The sequence below is a fragment of the Oncorhynchus mykiss genome, chromosome 25 (genome assembly GCF_057628025.1).
Source record: "Oncorhynchus mykiss isolate SJ-2025 chromosome 25, ASM5762802v1, whole genome shotgun sequence".
In the NCBI taxonomy this organism is placed as follows: Eukaryota; Metazoa; Chordata; class Actinopteri; order Salmoniformes; family Salmonidae; genus Oncorhynchus; species Oncorhynchus mykiss.
Genome location: NC_143046.1, coordinates 92,605,001 through 92,630,036, shown reverse-complemented (window position 1 = coordinate 92,630,036; position 25,036 = coordinate 92,605,001). Strand labels below are relative to the sequence as shown.

The 25,036-nt window shown below is 48.5% G+C and overlaps 1 protein-coding gene across 1 annotated transcript in view; it reads left to right on the top strand.

Annotated features, from left to right (window-relative positions):
• atrn (attractin) overlaps positions 1 to 25,036 on the top strand; it is a 238,845-nt gene that overhangs the window by 9,328 nt on the left and 204,481 nt on the right. Inside the window, 2 exon segments of the mRNA XM_090221488.1 lie at positions 14,276 to 14,359; positions 19,131 to 19,244. Of these exon segments, the coding sequence (XP_090077614.1) occupies positions 14,276 to 14,359; positions 19,131 to 19,244 (198 nt within the window).

Genomic DNA, 25,036 nt, shown 5'->3' with positions numbered 1-25,036 from the left:
TGCGTACGTCCCGATGCCGCTAAACCAGGGTTCCATTCTGAGTACGTCCCGATACCGCTAAACCAGGGTTCCATTCTGCGTACGTCCCGATACCGCTAAACCAGGGTTCCATTCTGCGTACTTCCCGATACCGCTAAACCAGGGTTCCATTCTGCGTACTTCCCGATACCGCTAAACCAGGGTTCCATTCTGCGTACTTCCCGATACCGCTAAACCAGGGTTCCATTCTGCGTACGTCCCGATACCGCTAAACCAGGGTTCCATTCTGCGTACGTCCCGATACCGCTAAACCAGGGTTCCATTCTGCGTACGTCCCGATACCGCTAAACCAGGGTTCCATTCTGCGTACGTCCCGATACCGCTAAACCAGGGTTCCATTCTGCGTACGTCCCGATACCGCTAAACCAGGGTTCCATTCTGCGTACGTCCCGATACCTCTAAACCAGGGTTCCATTCTGCGTACGTCCCGATACCACTAAACCAGGGTTCCATTCTGCGTACGTCCCGATACCACTAAACCAGGGTTCCATTCTGAGTACGTCCCGATACCATTAAACCAGGGTTCCATTCTGCGTACGTCCCGATACCACTAAACCAGGGTTCCATTCTGCGTACGTCCCGATACCACTAAACCAGGGTTCCATTCTGCGTACGTCCCGATACCACTAAACCAGGGTTCCATTCTGCGTACGTCCCGATACCACTAAACCAGGGTTCCATTCTGCGTACTTCCCGATACCACTAAACCAGGGTTCCATTCTGCGTACTTCCCGATACCACTAAACCAGGGTTCCATTCTGCGTACGTCCCGATACCACTAAACCAGGGTTCCATTCTGCGTACGTCCCGATACCACTAAACCAGGGTTCCATTCTGCGTACGTCCCGATACCACTAAACCAGGGTTCCATTCTGCGTACGTCCCGATACCACTAAACCAGGGTTCCATTCTGCGTACGTCCCGATACCACTAAACCAGGGTTCCATTCTGCGTACGTCCCGATACCACTAAACCAGGGTTCCATTCTGCGTACGTCCCGATACCACTAAACCAGGGTTCCATTCTGCGTACGTCCCGATACCACTAAACCAGGGTTCCATTCTGCGTACGTCCCGATACCACTAAACCAGGGTTCCATTCTGCGTACGTCCCGATACCACTAAACCAGGGTTCCATTCTGCGTACGTCCCGATACCACTAAACCAGGGTTCCATTCTGCGTACGTCCCGATACCACTAAACCAGGGTTCCATTCTGCGTACGTCCCGATACCACTAAACCAGGGTTCCATTCTGCGTACGTCCCGATACCACTAAACCAGGGTTCCATTCTGCGTACGTCCCGATACCACTAAACCAGGGTTCCATTCTGCGTACCCCCAGATACCGTAAGACCAGGGGTTCCATTCTGCGTACCCCCAGATACCGTAAGACCAGGCGTTCCATTCTGCATACCGTAAGACCAGGGGTTCCATTCTGCATACCCCCCAGATACCGTAAGACCAGGGGTTCCATTCTGCATACCGTAAGACCAGGGTTCCATTCTGCATACCCCCCGATACCATAAGACCAGGGGTTCCATTCTGCATACCGTAAGACCAGGGGTTCCATTCTGCATACCGTAAGACCAGGGGTTCCATTCTGCATACCCCCAGATACCGTAAGACCAGGGGTTCCATTCTGCATACCTTAAGACCAGGGTTCCATTCTGCATACCCCCCGATACCATAAGACCAGGGGTTCCATTCTGCATACCGTAAGACCAGGGGTTCCATTCTGCATACCGTAAGACCAGGGGTTCCATTCTGCATACCCCCAGATACCGTAAGACCAGGGTTCCATTCTGAATACCCCCAGATACCATAAGACATGGGGTTCCATTCTGCATACCGTAAGACCAGGGGTTCCATTCTGCGTACCCCCAGATACCGTAAGACCAGGGGTTCCATTCTGCGTACCCCCAGATACCGCAAGACCAGGGGTTCCATTCTGCATACCGTAAGACCAGGGTTCCATTCTGCATACCCCCAGATACCGCAAGACCAGGGTTCCATTCTGCATTCCCCCAGATACCGCAAGACCAGGGGTTCCATTCTGCGTACCCCCAGATACCGTAAGACCAGGGGTTCCATTCTGCATACCCCCAGATACCGTAAGACCAGGGTTCCATTCTGCATACCCCCCAGATACCGTAAGACCAGGGTTCCATTCTGCATACCCCCAGATACCATAAGACCAGGGGTTCTATTCTGCGTACCCCCCGATACCATAAGCCCAGGGTTCTATTCTGCGTACCCCCCGATACCATAAGCCCAGGGTTCTATTCTGCGTACCCCCCGATACCATAAGACCAGGGTTCCATTCTGCGTACCCCCCAATACCATAAGACCAGGGTTCCATTCTGTGTACCCCCCGATACCATAAGACCAGGGTTCCATTCTGCGTACCCCCCAATACCATAAGACCAGGGTTCCATTCTGTGTACCCCCCGATACCATAAGACCAGGGTTCCATTCTGTGTACCCCCCAATACCATAAGACCAGGGTTCCATTCTGTGTACCCCCCAATACCATAAGACCAGGGTTCCATTCTGCGTACCCCCCAATACCATAAGACCAGGGTTCCATTCTGTGTACCCCCCGATACCATAAGCCCAGGGGTTCATCAGTACTTAATAGTTGGCTTTTGGCTGAATTTTTTTGTTGTTGAAAATCTGGATGATAAATTGGCAACATTGAGACCAAAAAAAAAGAGATCCCATTATGAATTAAATAATTTTAGCCTATTAATTAATAACATACCAGTGGATGGAAACACATTTGGCTGGTCATGCTTATTGGTCATTTGCATAATTTTGTGGAATTAAATTGGCGCGTGTGTATATTTATCTATTTTACCACACGTGTACGGCATACAGATACAGTGCCTCGGAGTGGAACATCTGTCAGACAGAAGACCAATCATTTCTCAATTCTAAATGCTATCTCGTGTTAATTGTTTTATGGCCACGATTTAAAAAAATAATTGCTTATTTTATTTCTCAACTGGTAATTGAAGCACGCTTCCCATTCACCATTCAAATGCCTAGGCAACAGAAGGCAGGTTTCACCAGCTGGAGGCAGTGTGCATTTTGTAAACTTATAGGTGGATGACTGTCTATAACTTGAATGGTTTGAAACCTGAATGTTTTACGACATATTATGTGGCATGTTTTACCTTGCTTCAAAGTAGCCAGAATCTGACCCTGTCCATTTAAACTAGTAGCCAGAATCTGACCCTGTCCATTTAAACTAGTAGCCAGAATCTGACCCTATCCATTTAAACTAGTAGCCAGAATCTGACCCTGTCCATTTAAACTAGTAGCCAGAATCTGACCCTGTCCATTTAAACTAGTAGCCAGAATCTGACCCTGTCCATTTAAACTAGTAGCCAGAATCTGACCCTGTCCATTTAAACTAGTAGCCAGAATCTGACCCTGTCCATTTAAACTAGTAGCCAGAATCTGACCCTGTCCATTTAAACTAGTAGCCAGAATCTGACCCTGTCCATTTAAACTAGTAGCCAGAATCTGACCCTATCCATTTAAACTAGTAGCCAGAATCTGACCCTATCCATTTAAACTAGTAGCCTGTTTCTTTCTAGTGGTTTTCAACTTTCTTTCATTGTCCGGAAGACAAATGCACATTCGCGTGTATCCTAGTGCTTTGTGCACATTCGCGTGTATCCTAGTGCTTTGTGCACATGGGTGCCCTAAAAATGTTTTGAAATAAGTTGATCAACATTTTAATGTTCTGATCTGTTGCATCAGACTCATTGCTTTACACATGTGTTTATGTAGCCAAGGCCTACTGGTTGTATACATGTGGGATCTATCCTCCCACAACTGTCCCAGAGTCTGTTTGAGCTAGTAGTTTCTCAACAAACTGGCTCATAGAATATGTAAGCATTTCTACTATGGAGGATAGTAGATTGACAGGCTGATAGGTGAGGCGTCCATAAGGCTAGGGGAAGCTAAGCTTGTTTTAATAGCCTAATTATTTTATGTTTTTCATTTCACCTTTATTTAACCAGGTAGGCCAGTTGAGATCAAGTTCTCATTTACAACTGCGCCCTGGCCAACATGAAGTAAAGCAGTGCGACACAAACAACAACACAGAGTTACACATGGGACAAACAAACGTACACTCAATAACACAATAGAATAATCTATGTACAGTGTGTGCAAATGTAGAAGAGTACAGAGGTAAGGCAATAAATATGGGGATGAGGTAGATGGGTGTACTATTTACAGATGGGCTGTGTACAGGTACAGTGATCGGTAAGCTGCTCTGACAGCTGATGCTTAAAGTTAGAGAGGGAGATATAAGTCTCCAGCTTCAGTGATTTTTGCAATTCGTTCCAGTCATTGGCAGCAGAGAACTGGAAGGAAAGGCGGCCAAAGTAGGAATTGGCGTTGGGGATGACCAGTGAAATATACCTGCTGGAGCGTGTGCTATGGGTGGGTGTTGCTATGGTGACCAGTGAGCTGAGATAAGGGGGGACTTTACCTATCAAAGACTTATAGATGACATGGAGCCAGTGGGTTTGGCGACGAGTATGAAGCGAGGGCCAGCCAACGAGAGCGTACAGGTCGCAGTGGTGGGTAGTATATGGGGCTTTGGTGACAAAACGGATGCCACTGTGATAGACTGCATCCAGTTTGCTGAGTAAGGTATTGGAGGCTATTTTGTAAATGACATCACCGAAGTCGAGGATCGGTAGGATGGTCAGTTTTACGAGGGTAAGTTTGGCAGCATGACTGAAGGAAGCTTTGTTGCGAAATAGGAAGCTAATTCTAGATTAACTTTGGATTGGAGATGCTAAATTTGAGTCTGGAAGGAGAGTTTACAGTCTAACCAGACACCTAAGTATTTGTAGTTGTTCACAGATTCTAAGTCAGAACTGTCCAGAGTAGTGATGCTAGTCGGGCGGGCGGGTGCGGGCAGCAGTCGGTTGAAGAGCATGCATTTAGTTTTACTTGTATTTTTAAGAGCAGTTGGAGGCCACGGAAGGAGAGTTGTATGGCATTGAAGCTGAAGATAAATGTTAGTAAAAGTACAACATTTTGAAGAGATTAATAACAGAGGGGTATCTGAGAATGCAGGGGTTCCAGCATTGATGCGTTGAAGCGATCATCTGGGATTATCTAACGTCTGAGCAGGCTTTCCCTCGGGTGAAGAGCTTCTCCGTCTTGCTGATTATGTGCTGTCATCCAGGTGGAAATGTCACCTGCATGTCTGATGTAGGAAAATAGATAGATGTCCTGTGAATGTTTGTGTATACGTACTTTGGCTGATTTTCTTTTGATTTCCCCATGATGTCAAGCACAGAGGCACTGTGTTTGAAGGTAGGCCTTGAAATACATCCACAGGTACACTTCCAATTGACTCAAATGATGTCAATTAGCCTATCAGAAGCTTCTAAAGCCATGACATCATTTTCTGGAATGTTCCAAGCTGTTTAAAGGCACAGTCAACTTAGTGTATGTAAACTTCTGACCCACTGGTCTGGTTTAAGATGGATGCCACTATAGAGGTGAAAGAAGCACCACACTCTCTCCCTCTTTCAATACAGTGGATAAGAAGGGGTGTGCCAGGTGGCCCCTCTGCCCGAAAGAGATCAATTATGCCTACAAAGGGTCTCATGCCCTGCTGGCCCAATGTAGAACAGACGTCCACAGGCAGAAAGTGCTCTGCTGGCACAATGTAGAACAGACGTCCACAGGCAGAAAGTGCTCTGCTGGCCCAATGTAGAACAGACGTCCACAGGCAGAAAGTGCTCTGCTGGCCCAATGTAGAACAGACGTCCACAGGCAGAAAGTGCTCTGCTGGCCCAATGTAGAACAGACGTCCACAGGCAGAAAGTGTGAAGTGTAGCCTTGCTTTTGTTGTGTTCAACTTCACGGTACCACTTGTGTGTGTGAGTGAAGGGGGATTATACAAGTTTACTCAGTGAATGTTATTTTTGCACACATGTAGCCTTGTGCACTTGATCGATGTCTATAGTGGCCACTATAATAGAATACCTGTTTCATTCTATTTCTACTTTATTTTACACACAGAGACTGATCATGTAGATCATATTCTGTTGTTTAAATAGTTAAAACCTGCATTTCCCCCTAGCAGGGATTTAAGACTTCACCTTTTTGGGCCCTGAGACATTTGCATCCCTGGTCTCCACCCTCCAGTATGGCCTAATGGTACAGCCCAGTGTCAGTCTCCACCCTCCAGAATGGCCTAATGGTACAGCCCAGTGCCAGTCTCCACCCTCCAGAATGGCCTAATGGTACAGCCCAGTGTCAGTCTCCACCCTCCAGAATGGCCTAATGGTACAGCCCAGTGTCAGTCTTCACCCTCCAGAATGGCCTAATGGTACAGCCCAGTGCCAGTCTCCACCCTCCAGAATGGCCTAATGGTACAGCCCAGTGTCAGTCTCCACCCTCCAGAATGGCCTAATGGTACAGCCCAGTGTCAGTCTCCACCCTCCAGAATGGCCTAATGGTACAGCCCAGTGCCAGTCTCCACCCTCCAGAATGGCCTAATGGTACAGCCCAGTGTCAGTCTCCACCCTCCAGAATGGCCTAATGGTACAGCCCAGTGTCAGTCTCCACCCTCCAGAATGGCCTAATGGTACAGCCCAGTGTCAGTCTCCACCTTCCAGAATGGCCTAATGGTACAGCCCAGTGCCAGTCTCCACCCTCAAGAATGGCCTAATGGTACAGCCCAGTGTCAGTCTCCACCCTCCAGAATGGCCTAATGGTACAGCCCAGTGCCAGTCTCCACCCTCCAGAATGGCCTAATGGTACAGCCCAGTGTCAATCTCCACCCTCCAGAATGGCCTAATGGTACAGTCCAGTGTCAGTCTCCACCCTCCAGAATGGCCTAATGGTACAGCCCAGTGTCAGCGTCTGTCTCCTGGGCTTGTCTCGCCTGAATGAAGAGTCATGTACGGCTGTTTCCAGACTGATGACATGGTCAGCCACCAGCCAGGCTCACTATCTGCATGGCAATGATCACTCTCTCTGCGTCCCAAAGGGCACTCTATTCCTCCATAGGGCTCTGGTCAAAAGTAGTGCACTACATAGGGAATAGGGTTCCATAGGGCTCTGGTCAAAAGTAGTGCACTACATAGGGAATAGGGTTCCATAGGGCTCTGGTCAAAAGTAGTGCACTACATAGGGAATAGGGTTCCATAGGGCTCTGGTCAAAAGTAGTGCACTACATAGGGAATAGGGTTCCATAGGGCTCTGGTCAAAAGTAGTGCACTACATAGGGAATAGGGTGCCATAGGGCTCTAGTCAAAAGTAGTGCACTACATAGGGAATAGGGTTCCATAGGGCTCTGGTCAAAAGTAGTGCACTACATAGGGAATAGAGTTCCATAGGGCTCTGGTCAAAAGTAGTGCACTACATAGGGAATAGGGTGCCATAGGGCTCTAGTCAAAAGTAGTGCACTACATAGGGAATAGGGTTCCATAGGGCTCTGGTCAAAAGTAGTGCACTACATAGGGAATAGAGTTCCATAGGGCTCTGGTCAAAAGTAGTGCACTACATAGGGAATAGGGTGCCATAGGGCTCTAGTCAAAAGTAGTGCACTACATAGGGAATAGGGTTCCATAGGGCTCTGGTCAAAAGTAGTGCACTACATAGGGAATAGGGTGTCTTTTGGGACGTTTACTCTATCTGTTAACGCCAATATGAAACCCGAAGGTCGGTTTGTTCTGATGTACAGTACCAGTCAACAGTCTGGACACATCGACTCAGTCAAGGGGTTTTCTTTATTTGTCCTATGTTCCACATTGTAGAATAATAGTAATAGACATCACAACTACGAAATAACACACATGGAATCATGTAGTAACCACAAATGTGTTAAACAAATCAAGTAGCCACCCTTTGCCTTGATGACATCTTTGCATATTCTTGGCATTCTCTCAACCAGCTTCACCTGGAATGCTTTCTTACTGTGAGAGCTGCTGTTTGTCCCGGGATCCTAACGGGCTCTGTTGGGTTAAATTACTGTGATAGCTGCTGTCTGTCCTGGGATCCTAACGGGCTCTGTTGGGTTAAATTACTGTGAGAGCTGCTGTCTGTCCTGGGATCCTAACTGGCTCTGTTGGGTTAAATTACTGTGAGAGCTGCTGTCTGTCCTGGGATCCTAACTGGCTCTGTTGGGTTAAATTACTGTGAGAGCTGCTGTCTGTCCTGGGATCCTAACTGGCTCTGTTGGGTTAAATTACTGTGAGAGCTACTGTCTGTCCTGGGATCCTAACTGGCTCTGTTGGGTTAAATTACTGTGAGAGCTGCTGTTTGTCCTGGGATCCTAACTGGCTCTGTTGGGTTAAATTACTGTGAGAGCTGCTGTCTGTCCTGGGATCCTAACGGGCTCTGTTGGGTTAAATTACTGTGAGAGCTGCTGTTTGTCCTGGGATCCTAACGGGCTCTGTTGGGTTAAATTACTGTGAGAGCTGCTGTCTGTCCTGGGATCCTAACTGGCTCTGTTGGGTTAAATTACTGTGAGAGCTGCTGTCTGTCCTGGGATCCTAACGGGCTCTGTTGGGTTAAATTACTGTGAGAGCTACTGTCTGTCCTGGGATCCTAACGGGCTCTGTTGGGTTAAATTACTGTGAGAGCTACTGTCTGTCCTGGGATCCTAACTGGCTCTGTTGGGTTAAATTACTGTGAGAGCTGCTGTCTGTCCTGGGATCCTAACGGGCTCTGTTGGGTTAAATTACTGTGAGAGCTGCTGTCTGTCCTGGGATCCTAACGGGCTCTGTTGGGTTAAATTACTGTGAGAGCTGCTGTCTGTCCCGGGATCCTAACGGGCTCTGTTGGGTTAAATTACTGTGAGAGCTGCTGTCTGTCCTGGGATCCTAACTGGCTCTGTTGGGTTAAATTACTGTGAGAGCTGCTGTCTGTCCTGGGATCCTAACGGGCTCTGTTGGGTTAAATTACTGTGAGAGCTGCTGTCTGTCCTGGGATCCTAACGGGCTCTGTTGGGTTAAATTACTGTGAGAGCTGCTGTCTGTCCTGGGATCCTAACTGGCTCTGTTGGGTTAAATTACTGTGAGAGCTGCTGTCTGTCCTGGGATCCTAACGGGCTCTGTTGGGTTAAATTACTGTGAGAGCTGCTGTCTGTCCTGGGATCCTAACTGGCTCTGTTGGGTTAAATTACTGTGAGAGCTGCTGTCTGTCCTGGGATCGTAACTGGCTCTGTTGGGTTAAATTACTGTGAGAGCTGCTGTCTGTCCTGGGATCCTAACAGGCTCTGTTGGGTTAAATTACTGTGAGAGCTGCTGTCTGTCCCGGGATCCTAACTGGCTCTGTTGGGTTAAATTACTGTGAGAGCTGCTGTCTGTCCTGGGATCCTAACTGGCTCTGTTGGGTTAAATTACTGTGTGAGCTGCTGTCTGTCCTGGGATCCTAACGGGCTCTGTTGGGTTAAATTACTGTGAGAGCTGCTACCTTTCAAAGTTCTTGACATTTTCTGTATTGACTGACCTTCATATCTTGAAGTATTGATGGACTGTCGTTTCTCTTTGCTTATTTGAGCTGTTCTTGCCATAATATGTACTTGGTCTTTTACCAAATATGGCTATCTTCTGTATACCACCCCTACTTTCTCACAAAACAACTGATTGGCTCAATCAAATGAAGAAGGAAAGAAATTCCACAAATTAACTTTTACTTGTTAATTAATTGACATGCGTTTCAGGTGACTACCTCATGACGCTGGTTGAGAGAATACCAAGAGTGTGCAAAGCTGTCCTCAAGGCAAAGGATGGCTACTTTGAAGAATCTCAAATATAAAATATATGTTTTTGTTTAACTCTTCTTTTAGTTATTTCCTAGTTTTGATGTCTTCATTATTAAAACCATGGAGTTAAACTTTTGACTATCACTGTCTGTCTAGCTGGACATGGAACCCAACGCTTAGTTTGTTCTGTTGTTAGTCTAGAGGGTTGGTCCTTTACCTTAGTAGGACACACCTGGCCGTGCAGCGCACGTACACACACCTGGCCGTGCAGCGCACGTACACACACCTGGCCGTGCAGCGCACGTACACACACCTGGCCGTGCAGCGCACGTACACACACCTGGCCGTGCAGCGCACGTACACACACCTGGCCTGCGTTGTCAACAGCAGTAATTGCATCAGAAAGCATTCCCAGTAGTGGTATGTGCTCTGTGTTGGTCACACTGGACCTTGGACACCCAGGACGATTGAATCATGCAGATGATGTGGTGAGCACAGAACTTCCTTTATCATGTTCTGTCCTCAGATGGCCTCGTGTGGAATCCTCACAAATAGAACACTGTTCCCTACATAGTGCACTACTTGTAACCAGGGCCACTATTCCCTACATAGTGCACTACTTGTAACCGGGGCCACTATTCCCTACATAGTGCACTACTTGTAACCGGGGCCACTATTCCCTACATAGTGCACTACTTGTAACCGGGGCCACTATTCCCTACATAGTGCACTACTTGTAACCGGGGCCACTATTCCCTACATAGTGCACTACTTATAACCGGGGCCCCTGCATTATATTAGAGAATAGGGTGCTGTTTGGGATGCGGCCTGTTTGCGTTTGCTAGGGGACACACAGACAGGCTGCATCCTAAACAGAAACCTATTTCTTAATATAGTTTACTACTTTTGACCAGAGCCCATAGGGCTTCAATAGGGTTCTGGTCAAAGCAGTGCACTATGTAAGGAATAGGGTGCTGATTGGGACGTATCCTCAGAACAGTGTAAGTGATATAGCCCTGCTCTCTCCTATCTGTTTTCTGTACTCATTTACACTGTTCTGAGGATACATCCCATAGTGCCCCTATATATATATAGGACCAGAGTCTCGTAGTGCCCTATATATAGAGGACCAGAGTCTCGTAGTGCCCTATATATAGAGGACCAGAGTCCCGTAGTGCTCTATATATAGAGGACCAGAGTCTCGTAGTGCCCTATATATAGAGGACCAGAGTCCCGTAGTGCCCTATATATAGAGGACCAGAGTCCCGTAGTGCCCTATATATAGAGGACCAGAGTCCCGTAGTGCCCTATATATAGAGGACCAGAGTCTCGTAGTGCCCTATATATAGAGGACCAGAGTCTCGTAATGCCCTATATATAGAGGACCAGAGTCTCGTAGTGCGCTATATATAGAGGACCAGAGTCTCGTAGTGCCCTATATATATATATATGAGGACCAGAGTCTCGTAGTGCCCTATATATAGAGGACCAGAGTCTCGTAGTGCCCTATATATAGAGGACCAGAGTCCCGTAGTGCCCTATATATAGAGGACCAGAGTCCCGTAGTGCCCTATATATATAGGACCAGAGTCTCGTAGTGCCCTATATATAGAGGACCAGAGTCTCGTAGTGCCCTATATATAGAGGACCAGAGTCCCGTAGTGCTTTATATATAGAGGACCAGAGTCCCGTAGTGCCCTATATATAGAGGACCAGAGTCTCGTTGTGCCCTATATATAGAGGACCAGAGTCCCGTAGTGCCCTATATATAGAGGACCAAACTCCCGTAGTGCCCACTGCACTGAAGATAGGAAACGCTGTCACCACTGATAAATCCACCATAATTGAGAATTTCAATAAGCATTTTTCTACGGCTGGCCATGCTTTCCACCTGGCTAATCCTACCCCGGTCAACAGCACTGCACCCCCCCACAGCAACTCGCCCAAGTCTTCCCCATTTCTCCTTCTCCCAAATCCGTTCAGCTGATGTTCTGAAAGAGCTGCAAAATCTGGACCCCTACAAATCAGCCGGGCTAGACAATCTGGACCCTTTCTTTCTAAAATTATCTGCCGAAATTGTTGCCACCCCTATTACTAGCCTGTTCAACCTCTCTTTCGTGTCGTCTGAGATTCCCAAAGATTGGAAAGCAGCTGCGGTCATCCCACTCTTCAAAGGGGGGGACACTCTTGACCCAAACTGCCATCGATAAGAAACATTACTGTGCAGCCGTATTCATTGATCTGGCCAAGGCTTTCGACTCTGTCAATCACCACATCCTCATCGGCAGACTCGACAGCCTTGGTTCCTCAAATGATTGCCTCGCCTGGTTCACCAACTACTTCTCTGATAGAGTTCAGTGTGTCAAATCGGAGGGTCTGCTGTCCGGACCTTTGGCAGTCTCTATGGGGGTGCCACAGGGTTCAATTCTTGGACCTACTCTCTTCTCTGTATACATCAATGAGGTCGCTCTTGCTGCTGGTGAGTCTCTGATCCACCTCTACGCAGACGACACCATTCTGTATACTTCCGGCCCTTCTTTGGACACTGTGTTAACAACCCTCCAGGCAAGCTTCAATGCCATACAACTCTCCTTCCGTGGCCTCCAATTGCTCTTAAATACAAGTAAAACTAAATGCATGCTCTTCAACCGATCGCTACCTGCACCTACCCGCCTGTCCAACATTACTACTCTGGACGGTTCTGACTTAGAATACGTGGACAACTACAAATACTTAGGTGTCTGGTTAGACTGTAAATTCTCCTTCTAGACCCATATCAAACATGTCCAATCCAAAGTTAAATCTAGAATTGGCTTCCTATTTCGCAACAAAGCATCCTTCACTCATGCTGCCAAACATACCCTTGTAAAACTGACCATCCTACCAATCCTTGACTTTGGCGATGTCATTTACAAAATAGCCTCCAATACCCTACTCAACAAATTGGATGCAGTCTATCACAGTGCAATCCGTTTTGTCACCAAAGCCCCATATACTACCCACCATTGCTACAAAAGTCTCTGAAACTTGAAACACTTATCTCCCTCACTAGCTTTAAGCACCAACTGTCAGAGCAGCTCACAGATTACTGCACCTGTACATAGCCCATCTATAATTTAGCCCAAACAACTACCTCTTTCCCTACTGTATTTATTTATTTTGCTCCTTTGCTCCCCATTATTTTTATTCTCTACTTTGCACATTCTTCCACTGCAAATCTACCATTCCAGTGTTTTACTTGCTATATTGTATTTACTTTGCCACCATGGCCCTTTTTTGCCTTTTTGCCCTTATCTCACCTCATTTGCTCACATCGTATATAGACTAGTTTCTACTGTATTATTGACTGTATGTTTGTTTTACTCCATGTGTAACTCTGTGTCGTTGTATCTGTCGAACTGCTTTGCTTTATCTTGGCCAGGTCGCAATTGTAAATGAGAACTTGTTCTCAACTAGCTTACCTGGTTAAATAAAGATGAAATAAAAATTAAATAAAAAATGATGGGGTATTGTGATGTCATTATGAGGTATTGTATGTAGAGATTATATTAAAAATTTTTTTTTAGATTTTAGCTGTAATGATTTTTTTTAATGTAACAAAATGTGGAAAAAAATCAACGGTTCTGAATACTTTCTGCTTTGAGCTAATAATTCCACTTTGGATGCTGTATTAATACACCCAGTCACTATAAAATACAGATGCCCTTCCTAACTCAGTTGCCAGAGAGGAAGGAAACCACTCAGGGATTTTACCACCAGGCCAATGGTGACTTTAAAACAGTTATAAGAGAACATTGGATTTATTTCACAGTTCCTCAATGACAGTGAAAAGGAAGGAAGTCTGTACAAAATAAAACATTTATGAAAAAACAATTTGTTTGCAATCAGGCATTAAAGTAAAACTGCGAAGAAATGAACATTTATGTCTGGTATACAAAGCGAGTATTCTGAGTACCAACATGGTGGAGGCTGCATGGAACAGGCTTGTCATCTGCAAGGCCTAGGGAGGTTTTTAAAAGAAATTGAATATTGCAGGCAAAGTCCTAGAGGAAAACCTTGGTTGTCTGCTTCCCAACAAATTCCATTTTCAGCAGGATAATAACCTAAAAACACAAGGCCAAATATACACTCAGAAATGGGAGTCGGCCGGAAAAAAGCAGGCCGTTTAAACGTAAAGATTGTTTCCCCCATTTGTCAAATCCCTCTTCCCTACATAGTGCACACTTCTACCCTCGTCTTTCTTCCCTACATAGTGCACACTTCTACCCTCGTCTTTGTATAGTTCCACTGGTTGGTGCTGCTGGACAGTCAAACTGATGAGAGCTTCCTTTTCAACAGTTCGGATTATTCTTCTCCTTTTCTCTCCTATTCTCTCCTATTGGCTGACTGTCCTGACCTCTTCTCTCTCCTAATGGCTGACTGGCCTGACCTCTTTTCTCTCCTATTGGCTGACTGTCCTGACCTCTTCTCTCTCTTCTATAGGTTGACGGGCCCCTCAGGGTTCCTGACAGATGGACCAGGAAACTACAAGTACAAGACCAAGTGCACCTGGCTCATCGAGGGAACGTGAGTCACACACACACACACACACACACACACGTTACACTATAGACCAATAGAAACGCAACAATATGCCTCTACCCTGCACAACTCCACTGAAAGACAGGTCCAATATATCTAGCCATGCTAAAGATCAAACCAAAAGTATGTTTACAGTATTAATGAAAAGTCATAGCCCTAATAGATGGTCTAGGTGTCATAATACGATCATATATAATAATAATGATGTTTTGTATTTAAATGGTTTTGCCGTTTTCCTTCTATGCAAATCCAAATGTTTAATTGACGTAAAGCCTGGATGGGCAACTGGTGGTCCAGTGTCCCCCTTTTATAGGCCCGTGGACCAATCTTAAAATAATACAATACACAAAGTGAAATGTAGAAATTGTTGTCACTCAATTGCACCATGTCACCAACATTAGTTTATTTATTGGTAAGTTGGTCTAAGGGTGGAATCACCGACCGGGGTCCATTAATGTTAATGTTGTGCCTCTATGCCAAATGTGTTGAAATGCAGCAAATTAGCTGAAAAACTGCACGTGTTTCTTTCCGTCCCAAAATAATGAGAATCCCGTTAAACGAGTTAGACAATTGCGGTATAATGGTATTTACAGTTTTGGTTTGTTAAATGTCCATTTTTCTAGTTTAATTCCCTCCTTGAGTCATCTCTCTCTCTCTCTCCGTGCTGCTTTCCACACAGACGAGGCCACGCCCCCTGTCACTCAAGGAGCTTCATTTGTTGTTCCACGAGACGCTTTCTTTCAGTCTGCATGATCGATGCAGCACAAGCAATGATGCTGTTTTCAATTAGCTTCTAATATCAATCCACTATGGTGTCTTTGTGCTCCCTGACAAAGGCCGAAAACACAAATGAGTTTTAAAATGTTGTTTCCCTTGATTAAGCCGTACAAATAAAGGCATTTTAATGAATTATACGAAGAGTGCCTTGGTCTCCCTTTCTTTTTGATGACTAATTCACCCCTTTTTACCAAAGAGCACCTTCTGTCTACAGATACCTACTTTCTATAAATAAACCCGCTAGTCTTCTATAATTACACTATTACGTTGTTTCTTACATCTGCAAACGGCTAGTTTCTTTTCTTAGCAAGTTGGGCCTAAATTGTGTTAGCCGTTAATGCTAATCGCTAGTTAGCTGGCTAGCTATCTCGCTAATAAATGTACTCAGAGTCAGCGCAAACGTAATTAGCTATACAGCCTGATAATACCAGTGGTGGCGTAGGCCTAAATCAGCATGTTTGTGAGGAATAGGCGAAGCATGAATCTGTCGTTCTGCCCCTGAACAGGCAGTTAACCCACTGTTCCTAGGCCGTCATTGAAAATATGAATTTGTTCTTAACTGACTTGCCTAGTTAAATAATGGTTAAATAAAGGTAAAATAAATAAATAAGATAAGCTATAATTTAATAATCCATGTAAACATCTGCTTGTTCTACTGTGGAACTGGACTAGACTGGACTGAGTCCCAAATGGAGCCCTATTCCCTATATAGTGCACTACTTTAGACCAGAGCCCTATAGAACCCTATTCCCTATATAGTGCACTACTATAGACCAGAGCCCTATAGAACCCTATTCCCTATATAGTGCACTACTATAGACCAGAGCCCTATAGAACCCTATTCCCTATATAGTGCACTACTATAGACCAGAGCCCTATAGAACCCTATTCCCTATATAGTGCATCCCTATATAGGGATTTTAGGGCTCTGGTCAAAAGTAGTGCACTATATAGGGAATAGGGTTCTATATGGGACGTATCGTTTAGTATAACCCCACTGACCTCCTGCACTGGGCATCTAACCCCATTGACCTCCTGCACTGGGCATCTAATCCCATTGACCTCCTGCACTGGGCATCTAACCCCATTGACCTCCTGCACTGGGCATCTAATCCCATTGACCTCCTGCACTGGGCATCTAACCCCACTGACCTCCTGCACTGGGCATCTAACCCCATTGACCTCCTGCACTGGGCATCTAACCCCATTGACCTCCTGCACTGGGCGTCTAACCCCACTGACCTCCTGCACTGGGCGTCTAACCCCACTGACCTCCTGCACTGGGCGTCTAACCCCACTGACCTCCTGCACTGGGCGTCTAACCCCACTGACCTCCTGCACTGGGCGTCTAACCCCACTGACCTCCTGCACTGGGCGTCTAACCCCACTGACCTCCTGCACTGGGCGTCTAACCCCACCCACCTGTTCATCCACGTCCAGGTTTATTTCTGACTATGTTCTGTCTCTGTCCTGCAGGCCCAACAGCATCCTGACTGTGTTCTGTCTCTGTCCTGCAGGCCCAACAGCATCCTGACTGTGTTCTGTCTCTGTCCTGTAGGCCCAACAGCATCCTGACTGTGTTCTGTCTCTGTCCTGTAGGCCCAACAGCATCCTGACTGTGTTCTGTCCTGCAGGCCCAACAGCATCCTGACTGTGTTCTGTCTCTGTCCTGCAGGCCCAACAGCATCCTGACTGTGTTCTGTCTCTGTCCTGTAGGCCCAACAGCATCCTGACTGTGTTCTGTCTCTGTCCTGTAGGCCCAACAGCATCCTGACTGTGTTCTGTCTCTGTCCTGTAGGCCCAACAGCATCCTGACTGTGTTCTGTCTCTGTCCTGTAGGCCCAACAGCGTCCTGACTGTGTTCTGTCTCTGTCCTGTAGGCCCAACAGCATCCTGACTGTGTTCTGTCTCTGTCCTGTAGGCCCAACAGCATCCTGACTGTGTTCTGTCCTGTAGGCCCAACAGCATCCTGACTGTGTTCTGTCCTGCAGGCCCAACAGCATCCTGACTGTGTTCTGTCCTGCAGGCCCAAAAGCATCCTGACTGTGTTCTGTCCTGCAGGCCCAACAGCATCCTGACTGTGTTCTGTCTCTGTCCTGCAGGCCCAACAGCATCCTGACTGTGTTCTGTCCTGCAGGCCCAACAGCATCCTGACTGTGTTCTGTCTCTGTCCTGTAGGCCCAACAGCATCCTGACTGTGTTCTGTCTCTGTCCTGCAGGCCCAACAGCATCCTGACTGTGTTCTGTCTCTGTCCTGTAGGCCCAACAGCATCCTGACTGTGTTCTGTCTCTGTCCTGTAGGCCCAACAGCATCCTGACTGTGTTCTGTCCTGCAGGCCCAACAGCATCCTGACTGTGTTCTGTCCTGCAGGCCCAACAGCATCCTGACTGTGTTCTGTCTCTGTCCTGTAGGCCCAACAGCATCCTGACTGTGTTCTGTCTCTGTCCTGTAGGCCCAACAGCATCCTGACTGTGTTCTGTCTCTGTCCTGTAGGCCCAACAGCATCCTGACTGTGTTCTGTCCTGTAGGCCCAACAGCATCCTGACTGTGTTCTGTCTCTGTCCTGCAGGCCCAACAGCATCCTGACTGTGTTCTGTCCTGCAGGCCCAACAGCATCCTGACTGTGTTCTGTCCTGCAGGCCCAACAGCATTCTGACTGTGTTCTGTCTCTGTCCTGCAGGCCCAACAGCATCCTGACTGTGTTCTGTCCTGCAGGCCCAACAGCATCCTGACTGTGTTCTGTCTCTGTCCTGTAGGCCCAACACCATCCTGACTGTGTTCTGTCTCTGTCCTGTAGGCCCAACAGCATCCTGACTGTGTTCTGTCTCTGTCCTGCAGGCCCAACAGCATCCTGACTGTGTTCTGTCTCTGTCCTGTAGGCCCAACAGCATCCTGACTGTGTTCTGTCTCTGTCCTGTAGGCCCAACAGCATCCTGACTGTGTTCTGTCCTGCAGGCCCAACAGCATCCTGACTGTGTTCTGTCCTGCAGGCCCAACAGCATCCTGACTGTGTTCTGTCCTGCAGGCCCAACAGCATCCTGACTGTGTTCTGTCTCTGTCCTGTAGGCCCAACAGCATCCTGACTGTGTTCTGTCCTGTAGGCCCAACAGCATCCTGACTGTGTTCTGTCTCTGTCCTGCAGGCCCAACAGCATCCTGACTGTGTTCTGTCTCTGTCCTGTAGGCCCAACAGCATCCTGACTGTGTTCTGTCCTGCAGGCCCAACAGCATCCTGACTGTGTTCTGTCCTGCAGGCCCAACAGCATCCTGACTGTGTTCTGTCTCTGTCCTGTAGGCCCAACAGCATCCTGACTGTGTTCTGTCTCTGTCCTGTAGGCCCAACAGCATCCTGACTGTGTTCTGTCTCTGTCCTGTAGGCCCAACAGCATCCTGACTGTGTACTGCCTCTGTCCTGCAGGCCCAACAGCATCCTGACTGTGTTCTGTCTCTGTCCTACTGGCCCAACAGCATCCTGACTGTGTTCTGTCCTGTAGGCCCAACAGCATCCTGACTGTGTTCTGTCTCTGTCCTGTAGGCCCAACAGCATCCTGACTGTGTTCTGTCTCTGTCCTGTAGGCCCAACAGCATCCTGACTGTGTTCTGTCCTGCAGGCCCAACAGCATCCTAACTGTGTTCTGTCCTACTGGCCCAACAGCATCCTGACTGTGTTCTGTCTCTGTCCTGTAGGCCCAACAGCATCCTGACTGTGTTCTGTCCTGCAGGCCCAACAGCATCCTGACTGTGTTCTGTCCTGTAGGCCCAACAGCATCCTGACTGTGTTCTGTCCTGTAGGCCCAACAGCATCCTGACTGTGTTCTGTCTCTGTCCTGTAGGCCCAACAGCATCCTGACTGTGTTCTGTCCTGTAGGCCCAACAGCATCCTGACTGTGTTCTGTCCTGTAGGCCCAACAGCATCCTGACTGTGTTCTGTCCTGTAGGCCCAACAGCATCCTGACTGTGTTCTGTCTCTGTCCTGTAGGCCCAACAGCATCCTCAGACTGAGGTTGGACCACTTTGCTACAGAATGCAGCTGGGACCACCTGTATGTGTACGATGGTGATTCTATCTACACTCCTCTACTGGCTGCCTTCAGGTGGGTGGGAGGGAGGACGATGGTGGTGGTGGTGGTGGTGGTGGTGAGCTGTATGGTGGTGAGCTGTATGGTGGTGAGCTGTATGGTGGTGGTGAGCTGTATGGTGGTGGTGATGGTGAGCTGTATGGTGGTGGTGATGGTGAGCTGTATGGTGGTGGTGGTGGTGAGCTGTATGGTGGTGGTGAGCTGTATGGTGGTGGTGAGCTGTATGGTGGTGGTGGTGGTGAGCTGTGTATGGTGGTGAGCTGTATGGTGGTGAGCTGTATGGTGGTGGTGGTGAGCTGTATGGTGGTGGTGAGCTGTATGGTGGTGGTGGTGGTGGTGAGCTGTATGGTGGTGGTGGTGGTGGTGGTGGTGAGCTGTGTGGTGGTGGTGAGCTGTGTGGTGGTGGTGAGCTGTGTGGTGGTGAGCTGTGTGGTGTTGGTGGTGAGCTGTGTGGTGGTGGTGAGCTGTGTCGTGGTGGTGATGGTGGTGGTGGTGTTGGTGAGCTGTATGGTGGTGGTGAGCTGTATGGTGGTGGTGGTGGGCTGTATGGTGGTGGTGGTGAGCTGTATGGTGGTGGTGGTGAGCTGTATGGTGGTGAGCTGTAAGGTGGTGGTGGTGAGCTGTAGTGGTGGTGGTGGTGGTGGTGAGCTGTATGGTGGTGGTGGTGGTGAGCTGTATGGTGGTGGTGGTGGTGGTGAGATGTATGGTGGTGGTGGTGGTGAGATGTATGGTGGTGGTGGTGAGATGTATGGTGGTGGTGGTGAGCTGTAGTGGTGGTGGTGGTGAGCTGTAGTGGTGGTGGTGGTGGTGAGCTGTATGGTGGTGGTGGTGAGATGTATGGTGGTGGTGGTGGTGAGCAGTATGGTGGTGGTGGTGAGCTGTAGTGGTGGTGGTGGTGGTGGTGAGCTGTAGTGGTGGTGGTGGTGGTGGTGGTGAGCTGTATGGTGGTGGTGGTGGTGGTGAGCTGTATGGTGGTGGTGGTGGTGGTGGTGAGATGTATGGTGGTGGTGGTGGTGAGCTGTATGGTGGTGGTGGTGGTGGTGAGCTGTATGGTGGTGGTGGTGGTGGTGGTGAGCTGTATGGTGGTGGTGAGCAGTATGGTGATGGTGGTGGTGGTGGTGAGATGTATGGTGGTGGTGGTGGTGAGATGTGTGGTGGTGGTGGTGGTGAGATGTATGGTGGTGGTGGTGGTGGTGAGCTGTATGGTGGTGGTGGTGGTGAGCAGTATGGTGGTGGTGGTGGTGATGGTGGTGGTGGTGGTGAGATGTATGGTGTTGGTGAGCTGTATGGTGGTGGTGAGCTGTATGGTGGTGGTGGTGGGCTGTATGGTGTTGGTGAGCTGTATGGTGGTGGTGAGCTGTATGGTGGTGGTGGTGGGCTGTATGGTGGTGGTGGTGAGCTGTATGGTGGTGGTGGTGAGCTGTATGGTGGTGAGCTGTATGGTGGTGGTGGTGAGCTGTAGTGGTGGTGGTGGTGGTGGTGAGCTGTATGGTGGTGGTGGTGGTGAGCTGTATGGTGGTGGTGGTGGTGGTGAGATGTATGGTGGTGGTGGTGGTGAGATGTATGGTGGTGGTGGTGAGATGTATGGTGGTGGTGGTGAGCTGTAGTGGTGGTGGTGGTGAGCTGTAGTGGTGGTGGTGGTGGTGAGCTGTATGGTGGTGGTGGTGAGCTGTATGGTGGTGGTGGTGGTGGTGAGATGTATGGTGGTGGTGGTGGTGGTGAGATGTATGGTGGTGGTGGTGGTGAGCAGTATGGTGGTGGTGGTGAGCTGTAGTGGTGGTGGTGGTGGTGGTGAGCTGTAGTGGTGGTGGTGGTGGTGGTGGTGAGCTGTATGGTGGTGGTGGTGGTGGTGAGCTGTATGGTGGTGGTGGTGGTGGTGGTGAGATGTAATGGTGGTGGTGGTGGTGAGCTGTATGGTGGTGGTGGTGGTGGTGAGCTGTATGGTGGTGGTGGTGGTGGTGGTGAGCTGTATGGTGGTGGTGAGCAGTATGGTGATGGTGGTGGTGGTGGTGAGATGTATGGTGGTGGTGGTGGTGAGATGTATGGTGGTGGTGGTGGTGAGATGTGTGGTGGTGGTGGTGGTGGTGGTGGTGGTGGTGAGATGTATGGTGGTGGTGGTGGTGGTGAGCTGTATGGTGGTGGTGGTGGTGAGCAGTATGGTGGTGGTGGTGGTGATGGTGGTGGTGGTGGTGAGATGTATGGTGGTGGTGAGCTGTATGGTGGTGGTGGTGGTGGTGCGATGTATGGTGGTGGTGGTGGTGGTGCGATGTATGGTGGTGGTGGTGGTGGTGAGCTGTATGGTGGTGGTGGTGGTGAGCTGTATGGTGGTGGTGGTGGTGGTGAGATGTGTGGTGGTGGTGGTGGTGGTGAGATGTATGGTGGTGGTGGTGGTGGTGGTGGTGGTGGTGGTGAGATGTATGGTGGTGGTGGTGGTGGTGAGCAGTATGGTTATGGTGGTGGTGGTGGTAGTGGTGGTGGTGGTGGTGAGCAGTATGGTGATGGTGGTGGTGGTGGTGGTGATGGTGGTGGTGGTAGTGCAGATACTATAACCCAGCCAGCACTAGAACCCACAATAATCACAACCACAGACTAGAACCCAGCCGACACTAGGGCCCACAATAAACACATCCACAGACTAGAACCCAGCCAGCACTAGGACCCACAATAAACACAACCGCATACTAGAACCTAGCCGGCACTAGAACCCACAATAAACACAACCACAGACTAGAACCCAGCCACCACTAGAACCCACAATAAACACAACCAAGGCATAACAACAGCAAGGAGAGTGGTGACTTACTCAATGTGATTAAATACTGGGCCCCATGTAGTGTCTCAGTCCATGATGGTGGAAAGCCGGGAGGTTCATGTAGTGTCTCGGTACAGGATGGTGGAAAGCCGGGAGGTTCATTTAGTGTCTCAGTACAGGATGGTGGAAAGCCGGGAGGTTCATGTAGTGTCTCAGTACAGGATGTTGGAAAGCCGGGAGGTTCATGTAGTTTCTCGGTACAGGATGGTGGAAAGCCGGGAGGTTCATGTAGTGTCTCGGTACAGGATGGTGGAAAGCCGGGAGGTTCATGTAGTGTCTCAGTACAGGATGGTGGAAAGCCGGGAGGTTCATGTAGTGTCTCAGTACAGGATGGTGGAAAGCCGGGAGGTTCATGTAGTGTCTCAGTACAGGATTTTATTTATTTTTTTATTTATTTTTTTATTTCACCTTTATTTAACCAGGTAGGCTAGTTGAGAACAAGTTCTCATTTGCAACTGCGACCTGGCCAAGATAAGGCATAGCAGTGTGAACAGACAACACAGAGTTACACATGGAGTAAACAATTAACAAGTCAATAACACAGTAGAAAAAAGGGGAGTCTATATATACATTGTGTGCAAAAGGCATGAGAAGGTAGGCAAATAATTACAATTATGCAGATTAACACTGGAGTGATAAATGATCAGATGGTTATGTACAGGTAGAGATATTGATGTGCAAAAGAGCAGAAAATAAATAAATAAAAACAGTATGGGGATGAGGTAGGTGAAAATGGGTGGGCTATTTACCGATAGACTATGTACAGCTGCAGCGATCGGTTAGCTGCTCAGATAGCAGATGTTTGAAGTTGGTGAGGGAGATAAAAGTCTCCAACTTCAGCGATTTTTGCAATTCGTTCCAGTCACAGGCAGCAGAGAACTGGAACGAAAGGCGGCCAAATGAGGTGTTGGCTTTAGGGATGATCAGTGAGATACACCTGCTGGAGCGCGTGCTACGGATGGGTGTTGCCATCGTAACCAGTGAACTGAGATAAGCCGGAGCTTTACCTAGCATGGACTTGTAGATGACCTGGAGCCAGTGGGTCTGGCGACGAATATGTAGCGAGGGCCAGCCGACTAGAGCATACAAGTCGCAGTGGTGGGTGGTATAAGGTGCTTTAGTGACAAAACGGATGGCACTGTGATAAACTGCATCCAGTTTGCTGAGTAGAGTGTTGGAAGCAATTTTGTAGATGACATCGCCGAAGTCGAGGATCGGTAGGATAGTCAGTTTTACTAGGGTAAGTTTGGCGGCGTGAGTGAAGGAGGCTTTGTTGCGGAATAGAAAGCCGACTCTTGATTTGATTTTCGATTGGAGATGTTTGATATGGGTCTGGAAGGAGAGTTTAGAGTCTAGCCAGACACCTAGGTACTTATAGATGTCCACATATTCAAGGTCGGAACCATCCAGGGTGGTGATGCTGGTCAGGCGTGCGGGTGCAGGCAGCGAACGGTTGAAAAGCATGCATTTGGTTTTACTAGCGTTTAAGAGCAGTTGGAGGCCACGGAAGGAGTGCTGTATGGCATTGAAGCTCGTTTGGAGGTTAGATAGCACAGTGTCCAAGGACGGGCCGGAAGTATATAGAATGGTGTCGTCTGCGTAGAGGTGGATCAGGGAATCGCCCGCAGCATGAGAAACATCATTGATATATACAGAGAAAAGAGTCGGCCCGAGAATTGAACCCTGTGGCACCCCCATAGAGACTGCCAGAGGACCGGACAGCATGCCCTCCGATTTGACACACTGAACTCTGTCTGCAAAGTAATTGGTGAACCAGGCAAGGCAGTCATCCGAAAAACCGAGGCTACTGAGTCTGCCGATAAGAATACGGTGATTGACAGAGTCGAAAGCCTTGGCAAGGTCTATGAAGACGGCTGCACAGTACTGTCTTTTATCGATGGCGGTTATGATATCGTTTAGTACCTTGAGCGTGGCTGAGGTACACCCGTGACCGGCTCGGAAACCAGATTGCACAGCGGAGAAGGTACGGTGGGATTCAAGATGGTCAGTGACCTGTTTGTTGACTTGGCTTTCGAAGACCTTAGATAGGCAGGGCAGGATGGATATAGGTCTGTAACAGTTTGGGTCCAGGGTGTCGCCCCCTTTGAAGAGGGGGATGACTGCGGCAGCTTTCCAGTCCTTGGGGATCTCAGACGATATGAAAGAGAGGTTGAACAGGCTGGTAATAGGGGTTGCGACAATGGCGGCGGATAGTTTCAGGAATAGAGGGTCCAGATTGTCAAGGATGGTGGAAAGCCGGGAGGTTCATGTAGTGTCTCAGTACAGGATGTTGGAAAGCCGGGAGGTTCATGTAGTGTCTCGGTACAGGATGGTGGAAAGCCGGGAGGTTCATTTAGTGTCTCAGTACATGATGGTGGAAAGCCGGGAGGTTCATGTAGTGTCTCAGTACAGGATGGTGGAAAGCCGGGAGGTTCATGTAGTGTCTCAGTACAGGATGGTGGAAAGCCGGGAGGATTCATGTAGTGTCTCAGTCCAGGATGTTGGAAAGCGAGAAGATTCATGTAGTGTCTCAGTACAGGATGTTGGAAAGCCGGGAGGTTCATGTAGTGTCTCGGTACAGGATGGTGGAAAGCCGGGAGGTTCATGTAGTGTCTCAGTACAGGATGGTGGAAAGCCGGGAGGTTCATGTAGTGTCTCAGTACAGGATGTTGGAAAGCCGGGATGTTCATGTAGGGTCTCAGTACAGGATGTTGGAAAGACGGCAGGTTCATGTAGTGTCTCAGTACAGGATGGTGGAAAGCCGGGAGGTTCATGTAGTGTCTCAGTACAGGATGTTGGAAAGCCGGGAGGTTCATGTAGTGTCTCAGTCCAGGATGTTGGTAAGCCGGGAGGTTCATGTAGTGTCTCAGTACAGGATGTTGGTAAGCCGGCAGGGAGACAAGCTCATCACCGGGCCGTGGGAGAGACAGAGTACATCCAAGTAGGCTAAACCAAGTGGAGTTCTAGGTTGGTAGTCGTCCACAACACAATGTGA